At 42.3% G+C, this 23969-nt stretch overlaps 1 protein-coding gene across 1 annotated transcript in view; it reads left to right on the top strand.

The window, feature by feature from the left end:
* The window catches only part of tsc1a (TSC complex subunit 1a), a 37845-nt gene that overhangs the window by 11380 nt on the left and 2496 nt on the right, over positions 1-23969 (top strand). Inside the window, exons 5-19 of the mRNA XM_061980035.2 lie at positions 6674-6826; positions 6890-7034; positions 7148-7302; positions 15095-15168; positions 15238-15359; positions 15438-15629; positions 15746-15825; positions 15894-15954; positions 16108-16331; positions 16394-16503; positions 18580-18623; positions 21971-22137; positions 22200-22376; positions 22442-22552; positions 22618-22740. Coding sequence (XP_061836019.2) covers positions 6674-6826; positions 6890-7034; positions 7148-7302; positions 15095-15168; positions 15238-15359; positions 15438-15629; positions 15746-15825; positions 15894-15954; positions 16108-16331; positions 16394-16503; positions 18580-18623; positions 21971-22137; positions 22200-22376; positions 22442-22552; positions 22618-22740 — 1938 coding nt within the window. The remainder of the gene's footprint in view (positions 1-6673; positions 6827-6889; positions 7035-7147; positions 7303-15094; positions 15169-15237; positions 15360-15437; positions 15630-15745; positions 15826-15893; positions 15955-16107; positions 16332-16393; positions 16504-18579; positions 18624-21970; positions 22138-22199; positions 22377-22441; positions 22553-22617; positions 22741-23969) is intronic.

Here is a 23969-nt window from a genome sequence, read left to right as displayed (position 1 = left end):
GTTATGGAGGGTGTATATTGTAGCGTCCCGGAAGAGTTAGTGCTGCAAGGGGATTCTGGGTATTTGTTCTGTTGTGTGTATGTTGTGTTACGGTGCGGATGTTCTCCCGAAATGTGTTTGTTATTCTTGTTTGATGTGGGTTCACAGTGTGGCGCATATTTGTAACAGTGTTAAACTTGTTTATACGGCCACCCTCAGTGTGACCTGTATGGCTGTTGACCAAGTATGAATGCATTCACTTGTGTGTGTGAAAAGCCGTAGATATTATGTGACTGGGCCGGCACGCAAAGGAAGTGCCTTTGAGGTTTATTGGCGCTCTGTACTTCTCCCTACGTCCGTGTACTCAGCGGCCTTTTAAAAAGTCATACATTTTACTTTTTGAAACCGATACCGATCATTTCTGATATTACGTTTTAAAGCATTTATCGGCCGATAATATGGTCAGTCCGATATTATTGGACATCCCTAGTTATTACCAGCTATGAAAGGAAAAAAGCAAGCGTTTGTCAATGATAAATTATAATGTTAAAGGGGAACATTATCAGCAGACCTATGTAAGCGTCAATATATACCTTGATGTTGCAGAAAAAAGACCATATATTTTTTTAACCGATTTCCGAACTCTGGGACACTCAAAGCAGATGCATTTCCAACGATAAAGTCAAAGAAATCTGCCGCCAGACCCCCATTGAATCTGCTGGAGTGTGTGAGCAATTCAGGGACAAAGGACCTCGGTAGCACGGCAAGCAATGGCGGCAGTTTGTTCCCGCAGACGAGCGAGCTAAACCCCCTGGATGTCTTGGCTCGCACCGTCCCTTATGCCACCGAAGATGATCAAGAGAAGAATATCGACCCTAGCTTCCCTGGCCTGCTGACATGAGGGTATGTCTACAGAATATATTAATTGATGAAAATTGGGCTGTCTGCACTCTCAAAGTGCATGTTGTTGCCAAATGTATTTCATATGCTGTAAACCTAGTTCATAGTTGTTAGTTTCCTTTAATGCCAAACAAACACATACCAATCGTTGGTTAGAAGGCGATCGCCGAATTCGTCCTCGCTTTCTCCCGTGTCGCTGGCTGTCGTGTCGTTTTCGTCGGTTTCGCTTGCATACGGTTCAAACCGATATGGCTCAATAGCTTCAGTTTCTCTTCAATTTGGTTTTCGCTACCTGCCTCCACACTACAACCATCCGTTTCAATACATGCGTAATCTGTTGAATCGCTTAAGCCGCTGAAATCCGAGTCTGAATCCGAGCTAATGTCGCTATAGCTTGCTATTCTTTCCGCCATGTTTGTTTGTATCGGCATCACTATGTGACGTCACAGGAAAATGGACGGGTGTATATAACGATGGTTAAAATCAGGCACTTTGAAGCTTTTTTTTAGGGATATTGCGTGATGGGTAAAATTTTGAAAAAAACTTCGAAAAATATAATAAGCCACTGGGAACTGATTTTTAATGGTTTTAACCCTTCTGAAATTGTGATAATGTTCCCCTTTAAGAACTTCCCTCAACTAAAAAGTAATTTGTTATCATAGCCACAGTTCTAAGGCTAGATGTGCTTAATGACAGGTGACTGAGGTGTTGTGAAACAAACAAAATATTTTCCTTTAATGTATTATCCTTATATTCATGTAGAACAGTTTTGTTAATAAATGAGTGAAATTGAGGGTATTTATATCACATTATGCAGTTTACAAGCACAAATACGTTGTGAATCAATCCGTGCTGTTCATTGTCATTGAGTGCTGGAAGTAAGAAAAAGAAGAAGAAATGTGAAAAACAAGACAAATGGAGACACGTTTGCAAACAGCAATGACATTGAATAGTCACACTGCTTCATTTTCTATGCCCCATTCAGTTCATAACTGCTGGTTAAGCTTAGCTTTTAGCACATTTCCCCGATTTTTCCCACAGACAGCATTTGGTGACCTCCAACAACAAAACTAAGGATTAATTCCCACTGGGTTTCCCCTTTTGAAGGCTACTGGAAAATTGATGTTGAAAGTCCTCAAAAAGTGCTTGAATTTGGCCCTGGAAAAGGAGTACAAAGCCTGCTTATTTTTTTTTCTTATTTGTCTTTCTCTACCGACCTGGCAACTCCCCTCCTTTCTGATTGGTCACCTTAAAATAATTATAAAATACAAACAGGGATATGATTTAGTTTGGGTGGTCTTCAGAAACACAACATATATTACAGCTGTGTTGCTTCTCAGGACAGTTTCATTGTCAAAGAGTGGGAAAAAGGCCATCTGCACCCAACTTCAGGAACTGCTTGAATGAACTTGTGAACGTATGAATAAATGCCAACTAACCTGGAAGCCTTTACTGACATATATTGAATCATAACTTTTAGATATATATTTTTTTTTCTTGGGAAAGGGAGGAGAAGAAAAGAAAGAAGAAGGGAAGAGAGGAAGGAAAGGAAAAAAAAATTTGTCGTATCTTTTTTGTAGTTGTATTCCTTTTTCATTATTAGGGCCCGCATGGACTCCCTGTGGGAGTCCTTATGCAATGGGACACAAGGACCTATTGAATTTGTAAGGTTTTATTCTTTCTTTATTATTATTCTTCCGCCGCCTCTTTGAGCACTAATTTGACCCACTTAACATGCTTCAAAACTCACCATATTTGACCCACACATCAGGACCTGCGAAAATTGTCTTTTAATAAAAAAAAACCGAACCCCAAAACTCAAAATTGCGCTCTAGCGCCCCCTAGGGAAAAAAAACAACTAGACTGCCTATATCTCCCACTAGGAAGATCGGAGAGACATGAAACAAAAACCTCTATGTAGGTTTGACTTAGACCTAGTTTTCATAATTGTATATCCTCGGGCAAAAATCAACAGGAAGTTGGCAATTCCCCCTTCAAGACAAAAAAGTACTAAAAACAGTCACTTTTGCCTTTTTGAGCTGTAATTTGACCCCCTTAACACGCTTCAAAACTCACCAAACTGAACGCACACATCAGGACTGGCAAAAATTGCGATCTACCTGACCCAAAATCTCAAAATTGCGCTCTAGAGCAATTTTTGAATAAAACGGAGAAAAAACTGCTCCTCGGAAGAAAAAAATGACAAAACTTCCTGTAACTCCCACTGGGAAGGTCGGAGAGACAACAAAAACCACTATGTAGGTCTCACTTAGACCTACATTTCATAAATTGACAACCCCCAGCAAAAATCTACAGGAAGTTTGCTATTCCCCCTTCAACACAACATTTTTGTAAAAACCGGTCACCTTTCTTCAAACATTATCTCCTCTGAGCGTGTTTGTCGTTTCGCCTTCAAACTAACACAGGAGAGAGATTGAACCCTTCTAATTGAAAGTTAGCGAAAGAGTTTTGATACCGGCTCCGGTTTTGATTTTATGACCCTTCAAAGAGCCGCTGCGCTGATGCTGCTGTTTTTTCAAGAAGGCTGCTTAAAAGCAGGAAGCACCAGCGTGCCCACACAATGCAGACAAGGTAGGTACACTACCTTTGGGACAATTCGGACTAAAAGTAGACAAAAGTATTGGGACACTTATGATGAAAACTGAACAAAAGTATTGGGATACTTAGGACTACCACTGGACACACGTATTGGGACACCTACACTGGACAAAAGTATTGGGACACTTAGGACTACAACTTGCCAAAATTATTGGGACACTTGGGACTAAAACTGGACAAAAGTATTGGGACACTTAGGACTAGCACCTGCCAAATACGCGGGCCCGACCAATGCTGCTTGCAGCTTTAATTGTTATTATTTTTTGTATTGTTCCCTCACTACCATTGCTTCTTTGTGTCACTTTTGATATGGTTTTGTCACGGTTTACTTGCTTTTTTTTTGTGACTTAAAAAAAAAAGTTTTTAATATTTATTTATTTTTCGCATCTGATCAAGCCACGAAAATGTGACATTCTTCTTCTTTTTTAAGTGTGAAGGGTGGAGAGGTGATCTAGTGATGACTTCCTGAGGATCCTTGATGCCGGGGAATATTCATCCATCTTGCTATGGTCTGGATCATCTGCTGATCCTGAGCCAGTGCAGGATGGATGGATATATACAATATCTCATCATGTAAACCTTCAGTTGTTAAAGCCCAAGTGCACTTCTCTCCTCAAGTGTGCATGAGTGCATGTATGAAGGGTCTGAGTGAGCAAAGTATTAGACTTAGACTTAGACTTCCTTTTTTATTGTCATTCAAATGTGAACTTTACAGTACAGATAAGAACAAAATTTCGTTACATAAGCTCATGGTAGTGCAGGATAAAAAAGCAATAAGGTGCATATATAAATAAATACATATGTATAAATAATATATAAATATATATATAAAATAAATAAATAAATACATTACTGTACAGATAAATATATTGCACTTTTTCACATGCGTCCACGTTTATGGATGTATGTTATGATTGTCAAATGTCATTTTAACTGCAAAATTCAATAAAGTATATTTGCAATAAAATACAAATAATTGTTTTCACCTAAAAAAAACGACTTGCAAGTATAACAATTTTTTTCCACAAGTAAAAAAAAAAATGCAAGTATGGAAACATTTTTTTCCCAATTAAAAAAATATGATTGGCAAGTAATAACAATTTTATTCAAGTTAAAACCTTTGTCAGTAATATTCCACCCTATGCAATCCACACACTTGCACTCTACAACCACAGGTGGTGCTGCTGAGTCAATTTAAGGCCCTCAAAGCTTCTATTGTTTGCGCATGGTGCCCTCCGCCAAAAATAACAAAGAAGAAGCAGTAAAATGGCAGATGGAGGAGGGGAAACAAGGTCAACCTGTAAGTTAACACTTGTATTTTATTTACAATCATGCAATGTTATTTCCTACTGTTTGTTGTCATGTCATTGTGGTGAGAAGACACTGGACAAGTGGCTCAGCAGCACCCCCTGTGGTTGTAGAGTGCAGGTGTGTGGATCAGGCAGGGTGGAATATTACTGGCAAAAGTTTTTACCTTCAGAAAAAAAATGTATACTTGCAAATCGTTTTTTTACTTTAAGACATTTTCTTTTTTTACTGGCAAATCGTTTTTTAATTGAAGAAAATTGTTTTCATACTTGCAAATCGTATTTTTTTAATTGAAGGAATTTTTTTTTACTGACAAATCTTTTTTTATTTGCAAGAAAATGTATTTTATTTACTTGTGAATCGTTTCTTTAATTGAAGAAAATAGTTGTTATACTTAAAAATCGTGTTTTACTTGGAAAAAATGTTTTCTTTAATTGATAAAAAGTGTTTTTCCTTGCCAATCGTTTTTTTAATTGAAGAAAATAGTTTTTATACTAAAAAAAAACATCCGTCTATTTTCTACCGCTTGTCCCTTACGGGGTGCCGGGGGTGCTGGAGCCTATCCCAGCTGCACTCGGGTGAAAGACCGAGTACACCCGTTGTTGTAATTAAAGAAAATAGTTTTTTTTATTTGTGAATAATTTTTTTAATTAAAGAAAGTTGTTTTTATACTTGAAAATCGATTTTTGTATTGAAGAAAATAGTTTTTATATTTGCTAATCGTTTTTTAATTGAAGAAAATGTTTTTTAATTTTTTTACTGGCAAATGTTTTTAATTGAAGAAAATATGTTTTTAATTCATAAATCGTTTTGTACTTGAAGAAAATATTTTTTATACTTGTGAATCATTTTTTAATTGAAGACTTTTTTTTTTACTTACTGACAAATCTTTTTTACTTGCAAAAAATATATTTATTTTTTTTACTTGCAAATGTTTTTTTTTTATTGAAGAATATAGTTTTTTATACTTAAAGATTTTTTTAATTGAAGAGAATAGTTTTTATGCTTGCAAATCGTTTTTGTATTGAAGAAAATAGTTTTTATACTTACAAATCCATCCATCTATTTTCTACCGCTTGTCCCTTACGGGGTGACGGGGGTGCTGGAGCCTATCCCAGCTGCACTCGGCCGAGCGTAAGGTGGTGTACACCTGTTTTTGTAATTGAAGAATTTTTATTTTTTTTGTACTTGTGAATTGTTTTTTTTAATTGAAAGTTGTTTTTTATACTTGAAAATCGTTATTTTAGTAGAATAATGTTTTGTTTTTTAAGTTTTTGTATTTGAAGAAAACTGTTTTCGTACTTGAAAATCGTTTTTTTTTTTTTTTTGAAGGAAATTGTTTTTTTTTACTTGCGATTCGTTGAGTGTCAGTAATCTCACTCAATACTTTGTCATCAGCTCCTCCTTTGACTTTATTTATTAGTGTAGCAATATTGTTAAAGTTAACAACTTTTGTGATTTCTGATTGTTTGTGAGGGCACCAACGGGACTTCTGTCTGTGTGTTGTTGTTTTGGCTTGTTATTAAATAGAAGGTTGATTCATCACCCCTTTGTTGGTGTAACACGTCATGTTGTGTTCAAAGTCTGCAATCCTTCACTGAATGGTGGACTTTAGTCCAGGCTGGAACCAATTATTCATATCCACATTGTTTCTTACGCTGCGCCATACAAACTCTGCCATTTACCAACCCTGTTCACTAGAAGACAGCCTTTCTTCTAATGGTGGTAACATCATGGTAGACTGGACGTGTTCAGTACTTTGTTGTGGGGCTATACTTAGTCACTCTGAGGACTAAGTGAGCCGACTGTAATGTGTGTGTGTGTGTGTGTGTGTGTGTGTGTGTGTGTGTGTGTGTGTTTTCCTCAGCCGCTGCTGGACAAACTCAATGAAGTAGTTTCCAGGCCAGCGAGCCGATTGGCGGCGGTCACCCTGCTGGGTCACATGATCAGCCAGCAGCCGCCCTGGGTTCATCACGTCAGTCGCTCGCCGCTGCTGACGTCTCTGCTGCGCTGCCTCAAGGTGATGGCGAGACACGGCGGCGTGGTGGGCGTGACCACCAAAGTTGTGTGTTTGTGTCGTCAGAGTGACAGCGAGGTGCTGGTGATGGTCCCTGGAGTCCTGGTGCTGGTCACACTGTTACCCATGATCCCTCAGGCCGCCAAGCAACACATCTACGACTTCTTTGACGTCTTTGGACGCTTGGCTTCCTGGAGCCTCAAGAACCCTGGTGACACACACACACACACACACACACACACACACACACACACACACACACACACACACACACCAAAGTCATGTTCAGGTGAAGATTGTGATTGGTCATCGCTCTCTGCACAGGCCACGCCCATTTCAGACACCTTGTCCACCTGCACGCTGGCGTCTACTTGCTGTTCCACCGACTGTATGGAATGTTCCCCTGCAACTTCATCTCCTACCTGAGACTCCACTACAGCATGAAGGAAAACCTGGACACCTTCCATCAGGTGGTCAAGGTCAGTACAGACCATTGTAGACCTGCTGGGACTACTGTAGAACAACTGGGACTATTGTAGGCCACCTGGGACCATTGTAGACCTGCTGGGACTACTGTAGAACAACTGGTACTATTGTAGACCACCTGGGACCATTGTAGACCTGCTGGGACTATTGCAGGACAACTGGGACCATTGTTGTAGAACAACTAGGACTATTGTTGTAGACCTGCTGGGACTATTGTTGTAGACCTGCTGGGACCATTTTTGTAGACCTGCTGGGACTATTGTTGTAGGACAACTGGGACCATTAAAATAGAACAACTGGGACCATTGTTGTAGACCTGCTGGGACCATTGTTATACCTGCTGGGACCATTTTTGTAGACCTGCTGGGACCATGTTTGTAGGCCTGCTGGGACTATTATTGTAGACCTGCTGGGACTATTATTGTAGACCTGCTGGGACTATTGTTGTAGGACAACTGGGACTATATTATAGAACAACTGGGACCATTGTTGTAGACCTGCTGGGACCATTGTTATACCTGCTGGGACCATTTTTGTAGACCTGCTGGGACTATTATTGTAGACCTGCTGAGACTATTGTTGTAGGATAACTGGGACTATTGTTGTAGAACAACTGGGACTATTGTTGTAGAACAATTGGGACCATTGTTGTAGAACAACTGGACCATTGATGTAGACCTGCTGGGACCATTGTTATACCTGCTGGGACCATTTTTGTAGACCTGCTGGGACCATGTTTGTAGGCCTGCTGGGACTATTATTGTAGACCTGCTGGGACTATTATTGTAGACCTGCTGGGACTATTGTTGTAGGACAACTGGGACTATATTATAGAACAACTGGGACCATTGTTGTAGACCTGCTGGGACCATTGTTATACCTGCTGGGACCATTTTTGTAGACCTGCTGGGACTATTATTGTAGACCTGCTGGGACTATTATTGTAGACCTGCTGGGACTATTGTTGTAGGACAACTGGGACTATATTATAGAACAACTGGGACCATTGTTGTAGACCTGCTGGGACCATTGTTATACCTGCTGGGACCATTTTTGTAGACCTGCTGGGACTATTATTGTAGACCTGCTGGGACTATTGTTGTAGGATAACTGGGACTATTGTTGTAGAACAACTGGGACTATTGTTGTAGAACAATTGGGACCATTGTTGTAGAACAACTGGACCATTGATGTAGACCTGCTGGGACCATTGATGTAGAACAACTGGGACTATTGTTGTAGAACAACTGGGACCATTGTTGTAGAACAACTGGGACTATTGTTGTAGACTTGCTGGGACCATTTTTGTAGGACAACTGGGACTATTAATGTAGGACAACTGGGACTATTAATGTAGGACAACTGGGACTATTAATGTAGAACAAATGGGACTATTGTTGTAGACCTGCTGGGACCATTGTTGTACCTGCTGGGACCATTTTTGTAGACCTGCTGGAACTATTGTTGTAGACCTGCTGGGACTATTGTTGTAGGACAACTGGGACCATTGTTGTAGACCTGCTGGGACTATTGTTGTAGGACAACTGGGACTATTGTTGTAGAACAACTGGGACCATTGATGTAGACCTGCTGGGACCATTTTTGTAGGACAACTGGGACTATTAATGTAGAACAACTGGGGCTATTAATGTAGAACAACTGGGACTATTGTTGTAGACCTGCTGGGACTATTGTTGTAGACCTGCTGGGACTATTGTTGTAGGACAACTGGGACTATATTATAGAACAACTGGGACCATTGTTGTAGACCTGCTGGGACCATTGTTATACCTGCTGGGACCATTTTTGTAGACCTGCTGGGACTATTATTGTAGACCTGCTGGGACTATTGTTGTAGGACAACTGGGACCATTGTTGTAGACCTGCTGGGACTATTGTTGTAGGACAACTGGGACTATTGTTGTAGAACAACTGGGACCATTGATGTAGACCTGCTGGGACCATTTTTGTAGGACAACTGGGACTATTAATGTAGAACAACTGGGGCTATTAATGTAGAACAACTGGGACTATTGTTGTAGACCTGCTGGGACTATTGTTGTAGACCTGCTGGGACTATTGTTGTAGGACAACTGGGACTATTGTTGTAGAACAACTGGGACCATTGATGTAGACCTGCTGGGACCATTGTTGTAGAACAACTGGGACTATTGTTGTAGAATAACTGGGACTATTAATGTAGAACAACTGGGACTATTGTTGTAGACCTGCTGGCACCATTGTTGTAGACCTGCTAAAACCATTGTTGTAGACCTGCTAAAACCATTGTTGTAGACCTGCTGGGACTATTGTTGTAGAACAACTGGGACCATTGATGTAGAACAACTGGGACTATTGTTGTAGAACAACTGGGACCATTGATGTAGAACAACTGGGACTATTGTTGTAGAACAACTGGGACCATTGATGTAGAACAACTGGGACCATTGATGTAGAACAACTGGGACTATTGTTGTAGAACAACTGGGACCATTGATGTAGACCTGCTGGGACCATTGTTGTAGAACAACTGGGACTATTGTTGTAGACCTGCTGGCACCATTGTTGTAGACCTGCTAAAACCATTGTTGTAGACCTGCTAAAACCATTGTTGTAGACCTGCTGGGACTATTGTTGTAGAACAACTGGGACCATTGATGTAGAACAACTGGGACTATTGTTGTAGAACAACTGGGACCATTGATGTAGAACAACTGGGACTATTGTTGTAGAACAACTGGGACCATTGATGTAGAACAACTGGGACCATTGATGTAGAACAACTGGGACTATTGTTGTAGAACAACTGGGACTATTGTTGTAGAACAACTGGGACCATTGATGTAGACCTGCTGGGACCATTGTTGTAGAACAACTGGGACTATTGTTGTAGAACAACTGGGACTATTGTTGTAGAACAACTGGGACTATTGTTGTAGAACAACTGGGACTATTGTTGTAGAACAACTGGGACTATTGTTGTAGAACAACTGGGACTATTGTTGTAGAACAACTGGGACTATTAATGTATAACAACTGGGACTATTGCTGTAGACCTGCTGGGACCATTTTTGTAGACCTGCTGGCTATTGTTGTAGACCTGCTGGGACCATTGTTGTACCTGCTAGGGCACTTTTTGTAGCACTGCTGGGACTATTGTTGTAGAACAACTGGGACCCTTGTTGTAGTACAACTGGGACCATTGTTATAGAACAACTGGCATTGTTGATCCACAGGTATGGTTGTAGACTCGAATGGACCATTGTTGTGGACCTGCAACTTCCTTCTACATCTTGACTAATCTGTCTCATTTTCACAGAATTATTTTGATCAAACGTTTGCATCAACTGTTGATTGTTTCTTGTAGCAGGGACAACATGTATCAATCATTTATTGCTCAAAGCACACCTTAGTCTTAGTCCTGTGTATGCCACTAAGCCTTCTGGGTAATGTAGTATGTCAACATTTACCTCCTAGTTGACATGTATTAAGTTATTGCACGTGTGTTTATCCAGGAGACGACCACTGAGAACATCTGCAGCATTTACAAACCCCGTTTCCATATGAGTTGGGAAATTGTGTTAGATGTAAATATAAACGGAATACAATGATTTGCAAATCATTTTCAACCAGTTGAATATGCTACAAAGACAACATATTTGATGTTCAAACTCATAAACATTTTTTTTTTTGCAAATAATCATTAACTTTAGAATTTGATGCCAGCAACATGTGCCAAAGAAGTTGGGAAAGGTGGCAATAAATACTGATAAAGTTGAGGAATGCTCATCAAACACTTATTTGGAACATCCCACAGGTGTGCAGGCTAATTGGGAACAGGTGGGTGCCATGATTGGGTATAAAATTGAGGGGTTTCAACATCTACGGTCCATAATATCATCAAAAGGTTCAGAGAATGTGGAGAAATCACTCCACGTAAGCGGCATGGCTGGAAACCAACATTGAATGACCGTGACCTTGAATCCCTCAGATGGCACTGTATCAAAAACCGACATCAATCTCTAAAGGATATCACCACATGGGCTCAGGAACACTTCAGAAACCCACTGTCACTAAATACAGTTGGTCGCTACATCTGTAAGTGCAAGTTAAAACTCTACTATGCAAAGCCAAAGCCGTTTATCAACAACACCCAGAAACGCCGCCGGCTTCTCTGGGCCCGAGATCATCTAAGATGGACTCATGCAAAGTGGAAAAGTGTTCTGTGGTCTGACGAGTCCACATTTCAAATTGTTTTTGGAAATATTCCACATCGTGTCATCCGGACCAAAGAGGAAGCGAACCATCCAGACTGTTATCGACGCAAAGTGTAAAAGCCAGCATGTGTGATGGTATGGGGGTGCATTAGTGCCCAAGACATGGGTAACTTACACATCTGTGAAGGCACCATTAATGCTGAAAGGTACATACAGGGTTTGGAACAACATATGCTGCCATCTAAGCGCCGTCTTTTTTATGGACGCCCCTGCTTATTTCAGCTAGACAATGCCAAGCCACATTCAGCACGTGTTACAACGGCGTGGCTTCGTAAAAAAAAGAATGCGGGTACTTTCCTAGTCCGCCTGCAGTCCAGACCTGTCTCCCATCGAAAATGTGTGGTACATTATGAGGCGTAAAATACGACAGCGAAGATCCCGGACTGTTGAACGACTGAAGCTCTACATAAAACAAGAATGGGAAAGAATTCCACTTTCAAAGCTTCAACAATTAGTTTCCTCAGTTCCCAATCGTTTGAGTGTTGTTAAAAGAAAAGGCCATGTAACACAGTGGCGAACATGCCCTTTCCCAACTACTTTGGCACGTGTTGCAGCCATGAAATTCTAAGTTAATTATTATTTGCAAAAAAAAAATTAAGTTTATGAGTTTGAACATCAAATATGTTGTCTTTGTAGCATATTCAACTGAATATGGGTTGAAAAGGATTTGCAAATCATTGTATTCTGTTTATATTTACATCTAACACAATTTCCCAACTCATATGGAAACGGGGTTTGTACATGTTAGAGATGTTGAAGTGTGATGATACTGAAAGGAGCGCTATACATCGCTCTCACCTGTTCACAAATGCTATTAAGGTGTAGGGGTGAATGTGTTGGAATATAAATGAATCTTTAATATTAAGTCAATGTTGATTGTTCTGTATCAAAATTTAGAAGAAAAAAAAACATGTTCCATATATTAGCCGCACCGTGAAATGAGTTATTTACATATCAATATTTTGTAAATATTTATTTACATGCCTTAATTGTTTCCAAACGGTGACACGGCAGTAAAACGGCTGATCAGACAAAACAGAAGTCATGGTCATGTTTTGGTGAATTACGAAACTGAAACAATACAAAAAGAGTGCTATTGTAAGTTAATAATACTAACACAGACACGCGTAAACGTGTTAGCATATTAGCTAATACTAACAACGCTAGTTTCATTACATTATTTGTACAAATATGCATGAAAACACTTCTAGAGACATCGCACACGGGACAATTTAGTAAGTAAGAATTGTTTTAGTTATATTGTAAAACTGACAAACGTTGCTTGGAGTGATGACAGAAGGATCCATACGAGTAGAAACGTTATGGACAGCAGGTTGAAAGGACTAATCCGAAGGGCACTGCAGCTCCACAGCTCTAACAATAACACACCATTGCTTGTCTTTTTTAAACTACCCTCAATTCCAGACTAGCTACTATTTCCATAGATTTTAAACCCTGCGGCTTATAAAACGGAGCTGCTAATTTATGGATTTTTCTTATCGCTAATGCCCAAAATGTTTGGTGTTCAAAAGTTTGCCCAAGCAGAGGACTGAAAAGGTGTGTTATTGTTTGTGCTATGGCGCCATCTTTTGGACGAGTTCGCTCACTGCAGGCCTTGCGGGTTGAAAACATACTTTCTGTTTTGGTGCCGTAAACCGTAAATAATCATCCATAGCGTTTCTACTCGTGTGGATTCTTCATTCATCACTCCACACAACGTTTGTAAGTTTTACAATATAACTAAAACAATTATTGCTTACTAAAGCGTCCCATGTGTGATGTCTGTAGGAGTGTTTTCATGCATGTTTGTACCTGCTATCGTCATGTAATAGCATTAGCTAATATGCTAACACCTTCACGAGTGTCTGTGTTAGTATTATTAACTTATAACGGCATTATTTTTGTATTGTTGACTAATGTGATTGTCACTGACAAGTTGTTGAGTCGATTTAGCTGATTGGAGAGCTAGCTTGCGCAGCTAGTGGGTCCATGACAATGACTTCTGTTTTGTTTGATCGCCGTTTTACTGCTGTGTTACAGCCGTGTTACAGACACAACTAAGGTAAGTAAATAGACATTTACCGTATTTTCCGCACTATTAGCCGCACCTAAAAACCACAAATTTACTCAAAAGCTGACAGTGCGGCTTTTAACCCGGTGCGCTTTATATATGGATTAATATTAAGATTCATTTTCATAAAGTTTCGGTCTCGCAACTACGGTAAACAGCCGCCATCTTTTTTCCCCGTAGAAGAGGAAGTGCTTCTTCTTCTACGCAAGCAACCGCCAAGGTAAGCACCCGCCCCCATAGAACAGGAAGCGCTTCTTCTTCTACTGTAAGCAACCACCCGCCCGCGTAGAAGAAGAAAAAAGCGCGCGGATATTACCGTACGTTTCATTTCCTTTGTGTGTTTACATCTGTAAAGACCACAAAATGGCTCCTACTAAGCGACAGGGATCCGGTTCATGAAAAGACGCAATCTCTCCATCCGCACACGGATTACTATTTCACAGCAACTGCCTAAAGACTTTCAAGAAAAGCTGGCTACTTTCCGTGCATATTGTAAAAACAAGATAGCTGAAAAAAAGATCCGGCCAGAGAACATTATCAACATGGACGAGGTTCCACTGACTTTTGATATTCCTGTGAACCGCACTGTGGATACAACGGGAGCACGTACGGTGAATATTCGCACCACAGGGAATGAGAAGTCATCCTTCACTGTGGTTCTAGCTTGCCATGCTAATGGCCAGAAACTTCCACCCATGGTGATAATCAAAAGGAAGACCTTGCCAAAAGAGACCTTTCCAGCCGGCGTCATCATAAAAGCTAACTCGAAGGGATGGATGAAGAAAAGATGAGCGAGTGGTTAAGGTAAGTTTAAGTTTGCGCGAAGAGGCCGGGTGGCTTTTTTCACGCAGCTCCGTCCATGTTGATATACGACTCCATGCGCGCCCACATCACGCTGGTTTTAATATATTATTAAAGTTTGACTGACCTATCTGACTGTTTTTTTGACATTCCTTTAGCGCAGTTAGATGCGGCTTACAACACGGGGCGGCTTATAGGTGGACAAAGTTTTGAAATATGCCGTTCATTGAAGGTGCGGCTTATAACCCAGGGCGCCTTATGGTGCGGAAAATACGGTACACAATATTTCGGTGTAAATAACTAATTTCACAATGTCTATCTGCGGCTTATATATGGAAATGTTTTTTTGTTTGTTTTTTCTTCTACATTTTAGTGGGTGTGGCTTATACACTGGTGCGCTCTATAGTCCATAAAATACGGTATTTGCATAAAGAAAAATCCTTAAATTAGTTGCACCATTTTATAAGGCGCAAGGTTCAAAGCGTAGGAAAAAAGGAGCATCTCATAGTCCAGAATGTACGGCTCGTGTCTATTCTTAAACAACTTCTGCACCAGAAAGGACCGGTAGAGTCCTGAGTGGACCAGCTCGGTGAACTTGTCGTCATGGCGACTCACGTGGCCTTTCTTTTGTGTCAGCCCATGTTGGAGCAGGTCAGAGTTCATCCGGAGTTGGTCAGCGGCACCCAAGACTTGGAACTGGAGCCGTCCAGGTGAGTCCCCCAGCGCCGATGTCATACACGCAGGCTTTTATTTTGAAAGACTCCTTTGCTGACTGTCAGGTGGAGGCGCTACGAGGTCCACGACATCCTCATGGAGTGTTCCCGTGTGTCTCTAGACCCCCTGGAGTCCTCTTGTGACTCCTCCGCCCTCCCTCACCCGGACGTCGACCACAGCCACATCGGCGAGTCCCTGTGACCTTTGCCCTCCGATTGCTGTCACATGACCAGCTGGTCTCTAACGTCCTCCCAATGTGTCACAGGAAGTCCAGTCAGCGTGTCCTCACCAGACCACCTGCAGGTGTGCACACCTGTCCACTCCATGCGTCTCAACGTCCTGGATGATGATGATGTCACCTGGAGCCCCTCTTCGGAGTGTGGCTTGTCGACGCCCCCTCCTGAGACGGTCACTGTAAGCCCCGCCCACCCCTGGAGTCGAGCCGACTCGGTGTCAGGTGAGACACACGTTTGCAAGTTGACACACACACACACACACACACACACACACACACACTCACTCACTCACTCACTCACTCACTCACTCACTCACTCTTTCCATGTGTGTGTCCAGGTACCAAATGTCCCTCGCCAGCCGCGGCGCGGTCAACAGATGAAACTCAAGATGGCGGCCGCCCCCTTGAGGACAAGCAGGTGTGACCAAAGTTCTTGTATTTTATTTTGAAGGCGCAGGAAGCAGAGCCTCTGTTACCCTTCCACAGGTCAAGCAGCATCCAATCAGGAAGGGGGAGGATCCCGACCGCAATGATGTCACCACTGAAGGTGAGCTCATCTGTCAGACTCCGCCCCTAAGGTCTGCTTCTTTCATGGCGTCCCCAAGCTCCACCCCTTTTGCCATGGGTTCTCCATCAGACGCACGCAGCCCCTCCCGCCCCTCCTCGCCTTGTCCCTGATTGGTTGTTGTTTCGTCTCCAGACAGGCCACGCCCACCTTCCTCCTCCCTCCTCACCTCCACACCCGCCCCTCCCGCCTCAGACATCCCTCCTCCACCCTGCTCTGTCTCGCTGTGCCTCACCCCGCCTCACCCCTCCAACGCCACCCACAGCTCGGAGGAGGGAGGCCCCGCCCCCTCGTACGACTTCCTGTTTGAGCCCGCGCTTCCCCGAGCCGCCATGTTGTTTCTGAAGAGGAAGGCGCAGGTAAAGTGTCCGGGTTGATCCGTGTGACTTTATTTGCTGCAGTGTGCTGCTCGCACCTGTAGGAGGCGCAGGAGAAGACGACACAGGTGGAGCAGACCTCCGCCTCTCCTCTCGACTTGTTGGACCAGCTCATCACCCATGGCCACCACACACATGCTAGCATTAGCAACAGGTGAGGCTGTAAGGGTACTAGCATTAGCAACAGGTGAGGCTGTAAGGGTACTAGCATTAGCAACAGATGAGGCTGTTAGCGTACTAGCATTAGCAACAGGTGAGGCTGTTGGCGTACTAGCATTAGCAACAGGTGAGGCTATAAGGGTACTAGCATTAGCAACAGGTGAGGCTGTAAGGGTACTAGCATTAGCAACAGGTGAGGCTGTTAGCGTACTAGCATTAGCAACAGGTGAGGCTAAGGGTACTAGCATTAGCAACAGGTGAGGCTGTTAGCCTACTAGCATTAGCAACAGGTGAGGATGTTAGCCTACTAGCATTAGCAACAGGTGAGGCTGTTAGCGTACTAGCATTAGCAACAGGTGAGGATGTTAGCGTACTAGCATTAGCAACAGGTGAGGCTGTAAGAGTACTAGCATTAGCAATAGGTGAGGCTGTTAGCATACTAGCATTAGCAACAGGTGAGGCTGTAAGGGTACTAGCATTAGCAACAGGTGAGGCTGTAAGGGTACTAGCATTAGCAACAGATGAGGCTGTTAGCGTACTAGCATTAGCAACAGGTGAGGCTGTTGGCGTACTAGCATTAGCAACAGGTGAGGCTATAAGGGTACTAGCATTAGCAACAGGTGAGGCTGTAAGGGTACTAGCATTAGCAACAGGTGAGGCTGTTAGCGTACTAGCATTAGCAACAGGTGAGGCTAAGGGTACTAGCATTAGCAACAGGTGAGGCTGTTAGCCTACTAGCATTAGCAACAGGTGAGGATGTTAGCCTACTAGCATTAGCAACAGGTGAGGCTGTTAGCGTACTAGCATTAGCAACAGGTGAGGATGTTAGCGTACTAGCATTAGCAACAGGTGAGGCTGTAAGAGTACTAGCATTAGCAATAGGTGAGGCTGTTAGCATACTAGCATTAGCAACAGGTGAGGCTGTAAGGATACTAGCATTAGCAACAGGTGAGGCTGTAAGGGTACTAGCATTAGCAACAGGTGAGGCTGTTAGCGTACTAGCATTAGCAACAGGTGAGGCTGTAAGGGTACTAGCATTAGCAACAGGTGAGGCTGTAAGCGTACTAGCATTAGCAACAGGTGAGGCTGTTAGCGTACTAGCATTAGCAGCAGGTGAGGATGTTAGCGTACTAGCATTAGCAACAGGTGAGGCTGTAAGTGTACTAGCATTAGCAACAGGTGAGGCTGTTAGCGTACTAGCATTAGCAACAGGTGAGGCTGTAAGGGTACTAGCATTAGCAACAGGTGAGACTGTAAGGGTACTAGCATTAGCAACAGGTGAGGCTGTAAGGGTACTAGCATTAGCAACAGGTGAGGCTGTAAGGGTACTAGCATTAGCAACAGGTGAGGCTGTTAGCGTACTAGCATTAGCAACAGGTGAGGCTAAGGGTACTAGCATTAGCAACAGGTGAGGCTGTAAGCGTACTAGCATTAGCAACAGGTGAGGCTTTAAGAGTACTAGCATTAGCAACAGGTGAGGTTGTTAGCGTACTAGCATTAGCAACAGGTGAGGCTGTAAGGGTACTAGCATTAGCAACAGGTGAGCCTGTAAGCGTACTAGCATTAGCAACAGGTGAGGCTGTTAGCGTACTAGCATTAGCAACAGGTGAGGCTGTTAGCGTACTAGCATTAGCAACAGGTGAGGCTGTTAGCGTACTAGCATTAGCAACAGGTGAGGCTAAGGGTACTAGCATTAGCAACAGGTGAGGCTAAGGGTACTAGCATTAGCAACAGGTGAGGCTGTTAGCGTACTAGCATTAGCAACAGGTGAGGCTGTTAGCGTACTAGCATTAGCAACAGGTGAGGCTGTTAGCGTACTAGCATTAGCAACAGGTGAGGCTGTTAGCGTACTAGCATTAGCAACAGGTGAGGCTGTTAGCGTACTAGCATTAGCAACAGGTGAGGCTAAGGGTACTAGCATTAGCAACAGGTGAGGCTAAGGGTACTAGCATTAGCAACAGGTGAGGCTGTTAGCGTACTAGCATTAGCAACAGGTGAGGCTGTTAGCGTACTAGCATTAGCAGCAGTCAGATAAATAGACAAAATCCAATACTTGATTGTTTTTGTGCAGGTTGCCTGCGTGCAGCAAGTGGTTGGATGGCAGTCACTGTGGAGGTAAACAACTGAGCATGAATAACAAAGTAATACGAGTGTACTGACAATGAGCATGAATAACAAAGTAATACGTGTGTACTGACAATGAGCATGAATAACAAAGTAATACGTGTGTACTGACAATGAGCATGAATAACAAAGTAATACGAGTGTACTGACAATGAGCATGAATAACAAAGTAATACGAGTGTACTGACAATGAGCATGAATAACAAAGTAATACGTGTGTACTGACAATGAGCATGAATAACAAAGTAATACGTGTGTACTGACAATGAGCATGAATAACAAAGTAATACGTGTGTACTGACAATGAGCATGAATAACAAAGTAATACGAGTGTACTGACAATGAGCATGAATAACAAAGTAATACGTGTGTACTGACAATGAGCATGAATAACAAAGTAATACATGTGTACTGACAATGAGCATGAATAACAAAGTAATACGTGTGTACTGACAATGAGCATGAATAACAAAGTAATACGTGTGTACTAACAATGAGCATGAATAACAAAGTAATACGTGTGTACTAACAATGAGCATGAATAACAAAGTAATACGTGTGTACTGACAATGAGCATGAATAACAAAGTAATGCGTGTGTACTAACAATGAGCATGAATAACAAAGTAATACGTGTGTACTGACAATGGACCTTCTCATAAAAGTAAACCCCCAGTGTGTATTTATAGGCTTCCATTTTACAGCCCCCACTATAGGTACGAAACAATGTTGAGATGTGTGTTATAATGTATTAAGTAGATAAATAATCCAAATATATTTCATTTGATAACCAACACACATACCTGACTTTATATTTAGTAAGTTACAGTAACTTTTGTAGTCATGTGTGGCTTGTGCAATATCATGTATTTATTATACAACTCTATGCAGGATGTATACAATGAATACAGCCATAAGCAGGGAGTATACAACCACAAACAGGAAGTATAAAGATACAACAACAAACAGGAAGTATAAAGATACAACAACAAACAGGAAGTATAAAGATACAACAACAAACAGGAAGTATAAATATACAACCACAAGTAGAAAGTAGAAAGATACAACAACAAACAGGAAGTATAAAGATACAACAAACAGGAAGTATAAAGATACTACAACAAACAGGAAGTATAAAGATACAACAACAAACAGGAAGTATAAATATACAACCACAAGTAGGAAGTATAAAGATACAACAACAAACAGGAAGTATAAAGATACAACCACAAGTCGGAAGTATAAAGATACAACAACAAACAGGAAGTATAAAGATACAACAACAAACAGGAAGTATAAAGATACAACAACAAACAGGAAGTATAAAGATACAACAACAAACAGGAAGTATAAAGATACAACCACAAGTAGGAAGTATAAAGATACAACCACAAGTAGGAAGTATAAAGATACAACCACAAGTAGGAAGTATAAAGATACAACAACAAACAGGAAGTATAAAGATACAACCACAAGTAGGAAGTATAAAGATACAACCACAAGTAGGAAGTATAAAGATACAACAACAAACAATAAGTATAAAGATACAACAACAAACAGGAAGTATAAAGATACAACCACAAGTAGGAAGTATAAAGATACAACCACAAGTAGGAAGTATAAAGATACAACCACAAGTAGGAAGTATAAAGATACAACCACAAACAGGAAGTATAAAGATACAACAACAAACAGGAAGTATAAAGATACAACCACAAACAGGAAGTATAAAGATACAACCACAAACAGGAAGTATAAAGATACAACAACAAACAGGAAGTATAAAGATACAACAACAAACAGGAAGTATAAAGATACAACAACAAACAATAAGTATAAAGATACAACAACAAACAATAAGTATAAAGATACAAAAACAACAAACAGGAAGTATAAAGATACAATAAGTATAAAGATACAAAAACAACAAACAGGAAGTATAAAGATACAACAAACAATAAGTATAAAGATACAACAACAAACTAAGTATGAAGATACAAAAACAACAAACAGGAAGTATAAAGATACAACAACAAACAATAAGTATAAAGATACAAAAACAACAAACAGGAAGTATAAAGATACAACAACAAACAATAAGTATAAAGATACAACAACAAACAATAAGTATAAAGATACAAAAACAACAAACAGGAAGTATAAAGATACAACAACAAACAATAAGTATAAAGATACAACAACAAACAATAAGTATAAAGATACAAAAACAACAAACAGGAAGTATAAAGATACAACAACAAACAATAAGTATAAAGATACAAAAACAACAAACAGGAAGTATAAAGATACAACAACAAACAATAAGTATAAAGATACAACAACAAACAATAAGTATAAAGATACAAAAACAACAAACAGGAAGTATAAAGATACAACAACAAACAATAAGTATAAAGATACAACAACAAACAATAAGTATAAAGATACAAAAACAACAAACAGGAAGTATAAAGATACAACAACAAACAATAAGTATAAAGATACAAAAACAACAAACAGGTAGTATACAAAAAACAACAGCTAGTGATGACACTTCATCTTCAGGTGAATCCCAGTTAAACACACACACACACACACACACACACACACACACACACACACACACACACACACACACACACACACAGTGACAGTGTGGAGATTGTCTTATACTAATCTACAAGGTTAATCAGAGGTCGCTATGACGTCACAAGCACTTGCAGAATCAGCAGTGCGTGTTGGCACCACCTGCTGGTCAAAGACAGCATCAGCAGTGCGTGTTGGCACCACCTGCTGGTCAAAGACAGCATCAGCAGTGCGTGGTGGCACCACCTGCTGGTCAAAGACAGCATCAGCAGTGCGTGGTGGCACCACCTGCTGGTCAAAGACAGCATCAGCAGTGCATGGTGGCACCACCTGCTGGTCAAAGACAGCATCAGCAGTGCGTGGTGGCACCACCTGCTGGTCAAAGACAGCATCAGCAGTGCTTGGTGGCACCACCTGCTGGTCAAAGACAGCATCAGCAGTGCGTGGTGGCACCACCTGCTGGTCAAAGACAGCATCAGCCGTGCGTGGTGGCACCACCTGCTGGTCAAAGACAGCATCAGCAGTGCATGGTGGCACCACCTGCTGGTCAAAGACAGCATCAGCAGTGCGTGGTGGCACCACCTGCTGGTCAAAGACAGCATCAGCAGTGCTTGGTGGCACCACCTGCTGGTCAAAGACAGCATCAGCAGTGCGTGGTGGCACCACCTGCTGGTCAAAGACAGCATCAGCCGTGCGTGGTGGCACCACCTGCTGGTCAAAGACAGCATCAGCAGTGTGATGTGTTTCTGTTAGTCTCTGACCAGGGGGAGGAGCTTCAGGCCACCAGGGGTCAGTTGCTGCTGGTCCACACTCAGCTGCAGTACGAGCGTTTCAAGCGCCAGCAGCACGCCATCAGGAACCGCCGCCTACTCCGCAGAGTCATCAGCGCCGCCGCGCTGGAGGAGCAAAGTGTCGCCATGGTAACAAAAGCGCCTCACCTGTATACGCCGTCTCCGCCGCCTGACGCTTTGCTGCCTTGCAGCAAGCGCAGCTGGCCATCCAGGACCAGGAGATCCGGTCTCTGAGGTCCAGTCTGGACCAGGAGCAGCGGCGCTACGTTGAACTGCGACAGGACACGCTGGGCCAACAGCTGCGCACGCACGTGCAACATCTGGAGCAGCAGCAGAAGGAACAAGAACAAGAACACCTGAGACTGCGTGTAAGCCCCGCCCACAGGACACAAACACCTGACTATGCTGACTGCCCTCTGATTGGCTGTTTCAGAGCCAGCTGCAGGAGTGTCAGAGCAGACTCAGGGATTTGGAGGAGGAGCTTCAGAGAGCCAATCACAAGGCTTGCAATGCAGAGCATCAGCTGAGCCAGCTGTCACTCAAGGTGAGGAAGGCCCTCATTGGCCGAGAGCGCTGTCCGTCAAAGCCTGACCAGATGTTTTTGTGCAGCTCAGCGGCACTGACAAGTTACACCAGCAGATGTTCTTGCAGAACCAACAACTGCTTCTGCTCCGACAAACCAACAAGACTCTGATGGAGCAGCTGGAGGCTCCGCATCAACGCAGCTTCACTGTGAGAACACACACAACACACATCACACAACACACATGGAACACACACAACACACATGGAACACACACAACACACATGGAACACACACAACTCACATGGAACACACACAACTCACATGGAACACACACGACACACATGGAACACACACGACACACATGGAACACACACAACACACATGGAACACACACAACAGACATGGAACACACACAACACACATGGAACACACACGACACACATGGAACACACACGACACACATGGAACACACACGACACACATGGAACACACACAACAGACATGGAACACACACAACACACATGGAACACACAACACACATGGAACACACAACATACATGGAACACACACAACACACATGGAACACACACAACACACATGGAACACACACAACATACATGGAACACACACAACACACATGGAACACACACAACATACATGGAACACACATGGAACACACACGACACACATGGAACACACACGACACACACAACACACATGGAACACACACAACACACATGGAACACACACAACACACATGGAACACACACGACACACATGGAACACACACGACACACATGAAACACACACAACAGACATGGAACACACACGACACACATGGAACACACACGACACACATGAAACACACACAACAGACATGGAACACACACGACACACATGGAACACACACGACACACATGAAACACACACAACAGACATGGAACACACACGACACACATGGAACACACACGACACACATGAAACACACACGACACACATGGAACACACACAACACACATGGAACACACACAACACACATGGAACACACACAACACACATGGAACACACACGACACACATGGAACACACACGACACACATGAAACACACACAACAGACATGGAACACACACAACACACATGGAACACACACGACACACTAGGAAAACACACAACACACATGGAACACACACAACACACATGGAACACACACAACACACATGGAACACACACAACACACATGGAACACACAACAGACATAAAATACACATCATATACATACCACGTAGTACACAAGGAATATACATAGACACATGGAACATACCACATGGAACATACCGCATAGAACACATGGAACATACCGCATGGAACATACCGCATAGAACACATGGAACATTCCGCATAGGACACATGGAACATACCGCATAGAACACATTGA

This window comes from Nerophis lumbriciformis, linkage group LG20, assembly GCF_033978685.3.
Source record: "Nerophis lumbriciformis linkage group LG20, RoL_Nlum_v2.1, whole genome shotgun sequence".
Taxonomy (NCBI): domain Eukaryota; kingdom Metazoa; phylum Chordata; class Actinopteri; order Syngnathiformes; family Syngnathidae; genus Nerophis; species Nerophis lumbriciformis.
The sequence above is the reverse complement of the archived record's forward strand: the minus strand, read 5'-3'. Positions and strand labels throughout refer to the sequence as shown.